The sequence below is a fragment of the Priapulus caudatus genome, unplaced genomic scaffold, assembly GCF_000485595.1.
Source record: "Priapulus caudatus unplaced genomic scaffold, Priapulus_caudatus-5.0.1 Scaffold309, whole genome shotgun sequence".
Taxonomy (NCBI): Eukaryota; Metazoa; Priapulida; class Priapulimorpha; order Priapulimorphida; family Priapulidae; genus Priapulus; species Priapulus caudatus.
The window spans coordinates 48,625-60,275 of record NW_014577370.1 but is presented as its reverse complement, the minus strand read 5'-3'; the positions used below and the strand labels follow the sequence as shown (position 1 = coordinate 60,275).

The 11,651-nt window shown below is 47.6% G+C and overlaps 1 protein-coding gene across 1 annotated transcript; it reads right to left on the bottom strand.

The window, feature by feature from the left end:
• Positions 1 to 51: 51 nt before the first annotated feature.
• LOC106808851 lies at positions 52 to 11,365 on the bottom strand. Its single transcript, XM_014811736.1, has 2 exons — positions 11,319 to 11,365; positions 52 to 1,426 (listed from the first exon to the last, which is right to left on the bottom strand). Exon 2 carries the CDS (start codon positions 664 to 666, stop codon positions 76 to 78), a length of 591 nt encoding a protein of 196 aa, XP_014667222.1. The 5' UTR covers positions 667 to 1,426; positions 11,319 to 11,365; the 3' UTR covers positions 52 to 75.
• Positions 11,366 to 11,651: the final 286 nt, after the last annotated feature.

Here is an 11,651-nt window from a genome sequence, read left to right as displayed (position 1 = left end):
ACACGCACACGCACACGCACACGCACACGCACACGCACACGCACACACACACACACACACTTACACACACATACACTATAGCGGGAAACCCACGCCGCTGGTTGCCTTCACGCGCTTGGACGCAGCCAGCGAGCACACGTAACCGACGGCGATGAAGAGCGCCCCTATGATGGGCAGAGATATCGACAGCCAGTCCATGCGGTAGGCCAGGCAGATGCCCAGCAGACCGACAATGGCGACGATGAGGGCGGCGGCGGCTCCGAACAGCATCATTGTGACGCCATCTACTTCCTGCGGCCGCCGCTCTCCGCCCTTCGACTTCCGACCGCAGTATAGGCACTGGATTTGCACGCACGTTGGGTCGCTGACCGCATAGGTGGCACTGCGCTCGCAGTATCCGCAGATAATTTCGCGCGTGCACTCGTCGTTCGGGCGCGCGCCGCCAGGTGGCTCGGTGGTCGCCGACAGTTCATAGTTATCTATCCCGGCTTCCGGCGCCACGAACGACGCGTTGTCGGCATCACCGACGTCGTCGTCATCGTCGTCGTAATAACCGACGCCGTCGCTGTCGATAGCTGTCGTTGCGACGCCTTCTGTGATTATGAGGACGTCGTCCGTCGTCGTTTGGAGAGGCAGCAGGTATATGAGATCTCCGTCGTCGGCCATGCTTGCTGCGCTAGACTCACAGTGCTCACACAATCCCGTGCAGGCGCTCTACAGCGGAGCTCGCTGTTGTTGTGATCGCATAGACCGGGGCAAGGCCGACCAGCGGCCTCTAGTCCTACACCTTATATACGCAGTCAGCTCCGACGTTATGCGGCCAGCTCTAAACGCAATTCTTCGTTGTCGGTGTGTGTATTTGTTCTCCTGCATGAGTGCGTTAGCAGCGTTATGTGTCGGTGGGTGACCTGATGGTTGGCATACACTAGTTCATCAGTATGTAGCGATACTGGCTCCGAGTGCGTCAGCTTACACACACACACACACACGCACACAGCAGCAGCAGCGTCGCTCTCGATCATAGGCCGTGGCCTATCGTCTACCAGACGCTAGCGTCGGGAACATCAGCCGACGCCCGTACACCAGACACGGCATCGACACGACTAGCAGACGTCACCCTAGAACTGCGTAACGTCACGCGCGGCGACAGAGGGCGCGCGCGTCGTCCGTGTCTGCGGGCCCGTGTTGAGGCTGGTCGCTGTGGCGGTCGCGTATACCGCGCAGTGAGCAGCGAGGGTGTTACACTCGCGTCTTCTCAATACGAGCATAGCTCTGCAGCAGCCGCTGATGAAAATTTCACTCGCATGCACGCAATTTCCTCACTCGCAGCACATGCGCCTTCGCGCGAGCTCTGAGCTGCGCGTCGCCGGCTTTCTCTACAACGTCTCGCGACGTATTAGTGTCGCATATTGCCTGGATCGAGCGACTGTAGCCGAAAATTATCGTATCCTAGAAACGACGTGCTCGCGGGACGCAAACACACGCTGCCTGCCCGGCGACTTTAGCGATAGTGTGCGAGCGACTATGATAATATTGTGCGTGCAAACAACGCTTGTGGACCGAGCAATTTTACACGATCAAAGTTCAATATTAAAATGCCGATACTACCTTATACGATACTTTACTACGATATACGATACTACCTTATACGATACCTTACTACTTAGTAGTAGTAGTAGCAGTAGTAGTAGTAGTAGTAGTAGTAGTAGTAGTAGTAGTAGTAGTAGTAGTAGTAGTAGTCGTAGTAGTAGTAGTAGTAGTAGTAGTAGTAGTAGTAGTAGTAGTAGTAGTAGTAGTAGTAGTAGTAGTAGTCGTAGTAGTAGTAGTAGTAGTAGTAGTAGTAGTATAGTGTACGCCGTACGTGTAGCGTGGTATAAGCCCCCTATGTGACAGAAAACTTCCCTTCCATCTAATTTACGCATGGGCATAGGAATGGGCATGTCCAGCAGGGCGCACTGCGTATGGACATGTGGATTTGACCTTTACTGCCCATGCTCAATGTATAGAGGTCGTTCTTCGCGTGACACTGACCATGCTAATATTTCCTGAAAAGCTATGATATAGGAATTATCACGGGATGATTGGTTTCACAAAGCTCACCAACCATTGCCGCCTGTTATTACATTACACATTTTACTATTTATGCTTCATTTACAGGAGATTTCCTTTGGTCAACGCTTCTTCGTATTCAGCTGGGAGGACATGGTGGTAGGCATAGTAACCAGTGTGATGGTATTCCCATTGAACTTCCTCATCGTCCAAATCTTCAGATGGAGTAAGCCTTGGGTACGTATAGAAATGGCGCTCGCGTCGCTCGTCGCCGATGCGAGCCAAAATGAATTTCCTCGGCCGATTTTAGGCGTTTCAAATTGTAAGGGGCATGCCCACAAGAGATGTGCATGGTTAAATCCGATCAAACATCTTTACTTTGGCCGCAGCATATTGACACAATTCGTCCCCTATGGCAATGTAAATAGAAATGGCGCTCCCGTCGCTCATTGCCGTTGCGAGCCAAGATAATAAAATATTATGTTTCGGCCAATCGTAGGAGTGGGGGCATGCCCGCGAGAGGTGTGCATGGTATAATCCTATTTAAAATTTTTCCTTTGGCCGCAGCATCTCGCCACGTTTCTTTGCCTATGCTGATGTACATGGAAATGAAACTAGCCGAGATAATACCGCCCTGCTTGATGGTTGAATGTATTTTTATTAATTGAGACGTCTTATGATAGGTACTACAAAGACAGATCTCAGCAGACGCCGGTGCACACACGCCACAGACGTTGGAGATAGGAGTGGATGTTCGCACCCTAGGTGGTTCCACGCTTAGTAAAGAACCAGGGAAAACACGGCTGGGGGTGAGAGATAGTGATCTCACGCGTTTATATATAACTGCTTACGTTTTTTGTTTCAAGTGCGAAAGATAACAATCCGAATTTCTCGCATCAATACAGAATTCTTGCTCGTATTCGGTTGGCTCTAGTTTACACGGCTACGCAGAGGAGCAGCTCTTAGGCAGGAAGATTTCGGATTTGACGCGGACGGGTACAAGAGCGACTCAACGCCAGATCAAGCATCAATCAGTCCGGTGGTCGTCACACATAATGAGGTATTATGGACCGGGGGGCTGTTGTCAGGAACATCACTAGTAGTATATGACACCATAAGTCTAAAATGTCATAATTTTTGAAGTAAAGTGTTTAAAAAAATTAATGACATTTATGATAACTATGTTTACTTATTCTGATTACTCTTTTACGTGTGATTAGTCTGACAAGGCCTCGCATATGCAATAGCACTGAATTCCTAATAATAATAATCATGTTTATTTCGATACCGCGTGCTTGCAGTCTAGAGGACGCATGATTATAACCCATGCCCTGTGTAATGTACATGAGTTTAGGTACAGCTCTGATTACAGGACCTGGTGACAGAGTGTGATGTTAGCACGGAGTCGCCTATCCGTCGTTTAGCGACAGGCGCCATTACGGGGCCAAAACGTCCCGCTAGCGCCCACCCACGTCGCCGCGCCGCAGTGTCCTCTCGTGGGAATGCAGCCGCGACACGCAGGGGTAGTTGGAGCGATGAGGAGGTAGACGTGGCAGGAAAGGGTGAGTAGAGCAATCTAGGACATCGTAAAATGTATCACCGCTCACTGCAAGACACGACAACGACGACGACGACGATGACAGCGACAACGAAAGCGACGACGACGACGACGAAAGCGACGACGACGACGACGAAAGCGACGACGACGACGACGAAAGCGACGACGACGACGAAAGCGACGACGACGACGACGATGACCACGACTATTCGACGACTGTTAATACTACTGCTACTGCCGTCGCCGCCGCTTCTGCTGCTACTACTGCTGCTACTCCTGCTCCGCCTCATCTTCTCCCTCCGTCTTCTCTTCATCCTTCCCCGCCTTCTGCTGTCACAAGAGTGCTCTTCGTCGTGTGCAGAGAGGCCGACGACCAGCTACCGTCAGCGTGGTGCTAGCGCGAGACCGCCCCGGCAACCGCGGCGCGACAGCTGGAGCGATGATGATATCATGGGCGACGAGGCAAGGCCGATGACGGGTCATCATGGCAACACCGCGACCCGGAGAACACTGAACATAGGTAAGTGCGGTTCGTGACGTACACGTAGTCAGTCTGTACTGGAATGCTTAACATTGAACACATATGAAACGTTACACGTTTTTTTTTAATTAATTATGAGTTTAAAATAACGTAAGCAGTTTGTATGGTTAATGTTTGGCACTTTCCAACGTGAAGCTTGATTAAGTTTGCGGCGGATAACAGTGAAATCTATCACGCCTTGTCATCGCAACGGGAAGCAAAAGATCATTAGCTTGCAGCGCAAACTCGCGATCTGTGTCCCTATTATATATATATATATATATATATATATATATATAGTCTATACAAGATGCCCTCATCGTTGACGTTGCGTTGCTTGTAGACGCGAGGCCGCGCACAGGTCACGGGGTAAGAGGAGCCGGGAAAAAGACGGAGAGGCCGAAGACGGTGGTGGCGGGCGCGCGGGGTAGCAGCGCCGTAAGAGAGAGGGCGGAGCTGCGCAGCCAGCGACCAGCGACGGCTCACCCGGACAGACGAGTGACCAGTGCCTTCCACGGCCAGGCGGCTGGTGCGTACGCTTGTCGTTATTATTATATAGAGGGCGGCCCTGTCGTGCAAACATCAGAAATTTCAGAAATTTCAGAAGATTTTCGAATACCGCACGAGACTGAAATAGTGTCACGCGGTGAGATATGCGCTGTTGCCAGGCGCGAGGCAGCAAGGTTATACCGCGTTCCCTTGCAGACGGGTCACACCGCGGTTAAAAAACATGCTAATAACAGCGTTGCCTATATCCCAGTGTTTACGAATTACGCATGGCCACAACAAAACCGATCAGCGCTGAACTTGGGACCCGCTGTTTGATTCTTGTCATATTGCATAACGTCGTGTTTTAAATGTCACATGTAAGCTTTATCTTTCCCCACTACTGCTACACGACAAACGCTCTGGCGTGGCATATCATTCGTCAGTGGTTGTAATCGTCGTTGTTGTAGTCGTCGTTATTCTAGAGGCCGTTAACGTACACAGTTGTCGCTATCTACTATATACCTGATGCATTGACATTTCCGCGCGACACTCGCACCGCACACTCTATGTAGCCATCTCGCGTCGCCCAGCGTTTTATTTTTATTTTTACCTCCGCCAGGAGCTTGGCGGGGGTTATGTTTTCACCGGCGTGTGTTTGAGTGTTGGTTTGTGTGTTTGTGGGTTTGTGGGTTTGTTAACATGCACGTTTCAGTTCACTTTCGCTAGGTGCGCTGGCTGTAGACTTACAAACACGCAACCACAGGCTAAGGGGCAACCACAGTCCTCCCTCACCTGCACGCCCGCACTAATCCGGATCCAATTAATTATTTAATTAATTAATTAATTAATTAATTTTTCCACTTAATTAATTAATTAATTTTTCCACTTAATTAATTAATTAATAAAAAATTTCACATTGAGAGAATTCAGCTGCCTTGGCGGAAGTGCTCTAGTTTATAATGTGATATGGTGAACAATAGCCCGTTTCCAACTACGTTTCGCAGACGAATGGGAGGAGGAGGTGCGAGCCCGCCCCCCGAGCGCCCACCCACGCAGCCGTGACATCGACTACGAGGGAGGCGAGAAGAACAGAGACTGGGATTCATCGGAGTCGGATGAGATAGAGGCGTCAGTGCGTCCACGCGCAGCTCGCACGCGCAGGTGAGGTGCCATCTATCGTCACTGTATGCGGTTGTCTACGTGCAGATGACGTCATCCGCGTCTTTTCGGCCACGCGCATCGTGACGTATAGTATAAATTAAATGTAAATAAAAATAAATTATAAATAAGATAATCGTAATATAAAATAATTATGTCGACCCGCCTGTGCGTTTCAGCACGGCCGCTCTGTTTAGCAATGAAAAGATTAGTGTGAAGGGTGAAGGCGAGTCACTAGTTACACATCTATGGAGTAAAGGTTCCACACAAACGGGCGCATACACGCACGCACGCGCCCACGCACGCACGCACATGCACACGTACGCGCCCACGAACACACACACACACACACACACACACACACACACACACACACACACACACACACACACACACACACACACACACACACACACACACACACACACACACACACACACACCCACACCGACCCACACACACACACAACACACCCGACCACGGCGCGCGCGCGCGACACTACACACAAACATGACGTAGCGCGCCCAAAAACGCACGCACGCCAACCCACGCACTGTACTTTGTGCCGTTATAACGATTTTGTGTGCGGTACAAGCTGATGATCCTCGCGCTGGGGCCGCTGTGTTGTATGTTTTATTAGTACACACCACCCCTAGCAGGAGTAGTCAATAAAACGGCTCCGTGCGCGTCTTGTCACATATCGCGAAGTACGATTATGAACTAAATGTTCTTAATAAATTGCATGACAACCACCGGTACAATAGGAATTAACCGGGCTTCTTATTGCTCACCGTCGCTGATTAACAGATAGTAATTATCAGGTTAAGTGTGTAATTATAGATGTAGATATATAATATAGATATGAGTGTAATGGTAGATAGTAGATTTTTGATGTAGATGTAATATAGACGCAAAAAAATAAAATGTAGATGATAGATGTAGATGTAGAATGTAGATTGTAGATGTAGAGTAGATTTTAAGATGTAGATTGTAAGAATGTACATGTTAGATGTAGATTGTAGATGTAGATGTAGATGTGTAGATGCATGTAGATGTAGAGTGTAAGATATAGATTAGTAGATGATATAAATTATTCCGTAGATGTAGACTGTTAGATGGTAGATGTAATGTAGATAATAGATATATAGCGTAAGATGTACAATGTAGATGTAGATGTAGATTATGATGGTGATGTATGATGTGAGATGTAGATGTAGATGGTAGATGTAGATGTAGATGTTATGATGTAAGGAGTAGATGTATGATTGTTAAGATGTATAGCTGTATATGTAGATGTAGAGTTAGTATGTAGTATGTATGATGTATATATATACAATATAGATCATAGATAATAAGTATATCTATATATACACTCCTGATTATTACGAATGGCTAGAAATGGTCGCTGTCAAATTAGCACACATATCAGTTAAATAATGCGGCGAACCGCTGCTGTAATGTAAGTAGAGCGATGTTACTGTATCTTAAGTATCAAACGTCCTCCAAATCATTCTGTATTCTGGCAAAGTCGGCATCAGAAAAATGTTAATAGTGCGTGATAGCTGTGAGCGACGACAGTGATAGCGGACAGCGACGATTGACGTTTGATGAACTCGTAGCGACCTTGAGACGTTTTGTTATCAGCACAAATGCTGAGAGTGCACAGTGTTACGTGACTATGTGGTGTAATAGTAAACCAGTCGTTAATATAGAAATATTTGTTGGTCTTTCGTAAACTCTCCATATAGTCTGTTTACAAATGAGAATGTCTAAATCAATGTGAAAAAATAAATATTTTATTAATAATTAGTATGTTAATATATTGAATATTAGTAGGAGATGGAGAGTGCAAAGATCACTCGATCAACTCATGAATGCAGATAGTGGGACAGCAGGGCAGGCTAGTAATACACTGAACACAGAAATGCAAACGGGAATCCGATATTGGAGGAACTGTAAATACACCTTTTATTTTTAAATTTCTGTGAGCATGAGAATAAATGTACCATACAATTCTCTGATATTAATATGTTACTACCGTCAGCTTCAAGTCTCTCTCTCGTCTCTCTCTCTCTCTCTCTTTCCTCGTCTCTCTCTCTCTATTCTCTACCTCCTTCTCCCGCAATACCGTCTGTTTGATGCTTCTCGGTAACCGACGGCATTACTGAACGATACGATCATCTCACAAACGACACGCAAGACGGCAACGCACACGCACACTGCACACGCAACGACACGCACACGCACACGCACACAGCACTCGCACGCCAGCACGCACGCACGCACGCAACGACACACACCAACACACACACCATACACACATCACACATACACTATGAGCGGAAAACCCACGCCGCGGTTGGCCTTCACGCGCTTGGACCAGCCACGAGCACACGTAACGCGACGGCGATGAAGTAGCGCCCCCTATGATGGGCAGAGATTATCGAACAGCTCAGTCCATGCGGTAAGGCCAGGCCAGATGCCCATGCAAGACCGACAATGGCGACAATGAGGGCGGCGGCGGCTCCCGAACAGCATCAATTGGTGACGCCATCGTATTCCTGCGGCTGCCGCGCCATCCGCCTTCGGACTTCCGACCGCAGTATATGCACCGGAGTTTGCACGCACGTTGTGTCGCTGCCGCATAGGTGCGCTGTCGCTCACACACGCAGTACTCACCACGCAGATGATTTCGCGGCGTTGCACATCGTCGTTCGGTGCGCGCGCCGCCAGGGCTGGCTCGTGTCGCTCCGACAGTTCGATAGTGTATGCTATCCCGGCTTCCGGCGCCACGAACGACGCGTTGTCGGCATCACCGAGTCGTTGTCATCGTCGTAAATAACCTGTCGGCCGTCGTTGTCGATGCTGTCGTGTGCGACGTCCCTCTGTGATTATGACCGGACGTCGCCGTGCGTCGTTCGGAGAGGCAGCAGGGTTATATGAGATCTTCCGTCGTCGGCCACTGCCTTGCTGCGCTAGACCACAGTGCTCACACAATCCCGTGCGGCGCTCTACAGGCGGGCTCGCTGTTGTTCGGATCCGATAGACCGGGGGCAAGGCGACCAGCGGCCTTGTGGTCCTACACCTTATATACGCAGTCAGCTCCGACGTGTATGCGTTCCAGCTCTTCTTCGTTGTCGGTGTGTGTATTTGTTCTCGCTGCATGAGTGCGCTATGCAGCGTTATGGTCGGATGGGTGACCTGATGGTTGGCATACACTAATGCTGTTGCATCAGTATGTCGGATACTGGCTCCGAGTGCGTCGCGTTTACACACACACACACACGCACACAGCAGCAGCAGGCGTCGCTCTCCGCTTCACTACGCCGTGCCTATCGCTACTAGACGCTAGCGACGGGAACATCACGACCCCGTACACAACAGACACGCGTCGACAACGACTAGCAGACGTCACCTAGAACTGCGCAACGTCACCGCGCGGCGACAGAGGGCGCGCGGCGTCGGTCGTGTCTGCGGGCCCGTGTTGAAGGCTGGTCGCTGTGGCGGTCCGCGTATACCGCGCAGTGACGCGAGGGTGTCACACTCGCGTCTTCTGCAATACGAGCATAGCTCTGCTGCAGCAGCCGCTATAGAAAATTTCATACGTCGCCATTGCACGGCAATTTTCCTCACTCCGCAGAGCACATGCGCCTTCGCGCGAGCGTCTGAGCTGCGCGTCGCCGGCTTTCTCTACAACGTTCGCGACGTATTAGTGTCGCTATTGCCTGATCGTAGCGACTGTCAGCCGAAAATTTGATGTATCCCTAGAAAACGACGTGCTCGCGGACGCAAAACACACGCTGGCCTGCCCGGCGACTTTAGGATAGTGTGCGACGACTATGATAATATTGTGCGTGCAAACAACGCTTGTGACCGACAAGTTTTACACGATCAAAGTTTTCCAATTATTCAAATGCGATAACTACCTTATACGAGTACTTTAAGTACGCATATTACGATCTACCTTTATACGATTACCTTACTACGATATACGATACTACTTATACTGATACCTTACTACGATATACGATACTACTTATACGAATACTTACTACGCATATCGATACTACCTTATACGATATCCTACTAACGATATACATACTACTTAATACGATACCTTAACTAACGATATAGCGATATACCTTATACGATACCTTACTGCGATTATTACGATACTACCTTATACGATACCTACTACGATATGCGATCCAACCTAACGATACATTTAACTACATATAACGATACTACCTATACGATACTTACTACGATATACGATACTACTTATCGATACCTTACTACGATATACGATACTACCTTAATCGATTACCTTACTAGTATAGTGCGGATACTACCTTATACGATACCTTACTACGATATACGATACTACCTTATACGATACCTTACTACGATATACGATACTACCTTATACGATACCTTACTACGATATACGATACTACCTTATACGATACTTACTGTACGATTATACGATACTACCGTTATACGATACCTTACTAACGAATATGCGATAGAATAACCTTATACGATATACCTTACTACGGAACACGATACTACCGTTATAACGATACCTGTACTACGAATATACGATACACCGTTATACGATACCGTTACTAACGATATACGATACTACTTATAAACGATACCTTACTACGCATAGCGTAACTACTTATACGATACCATTACTATCGATATTATCGACTACTTTTACTAGATATACGCCTAGCTACTATATCGAGACCTTACTAACGATATACGCATACTACTTAACGATACCTTCTACGATATACGAATTACCGGTATACGATAACCTTAATACGATATATGATACTACCTTATAACGATAAACTTACTCCCGATTATACGATACCTATACGATATAACGATACACTTATACGATACCTTACTAACACGATATTATCGATACTACCGTTATATCGAATACCTACTACGATTACGATACACCTATACGATGACCTTACTACGAGTATGCGTATACTATACGATACCTTACCTACGATATATACGAATACCTACCGTTATAACGATACCTTTACTACGATAATACGATACTACCGTATACGAATACCTTTACGTACGTAATACGATACTACCTATACGTATACCTTAATACGATATAGATACTACCTTATACATGACCTACCTACGATATACGGGGATACCTTACTACGATATACGATACTACCTTATACGATACTACTTTCTATCTTATTAATGGCGAGCCATTAATCAACGATAGATACATGCTGTTATCTATGAAGATACCGGAACTAGATACCAGTAAATTTAAATTATTGACACACAACACACACGTACACGCACGCACGCACGCACGAACGCACGCACACACGCACGAACGCACGCACGCACGCACGTACGCACGCACGCACGTACGCACGCACGCAAGGTGTCTCTAGTTTTAGTTAACAAAGATGTAATTAAAGAAGTTCTGTGCACATTTCCTTTGTATTTCCATCTACATTGTTGGTGACTGTGTGTTTTACTTACGTTCCCATGTACTGTTACGTGATCCGAGTTCTGAGACTCGTTGTTCGTTGCATACAGTGATCCGGATGACGCGCTAGGCCTAGGTCACGACCCTGATTACGTCATCTCCACGACGAGCAAACCAAAGTTCCAGTTCCGCCAGATGGACGAGACATTGAGCAGCATCGACTTCGAGAAGATGGCGCACTCTGGTGGGCAGTTTTACCTAGCAATCAGATCATGCAAATTCATTGCAAAGTTCAAGTTTCTCTGGGCATTTTAACACTCGTTCGAGTTAGAAATAGCACTAATACAGCAATGCGGTTAGCTATTATTCACGAAAGCTATCGCATT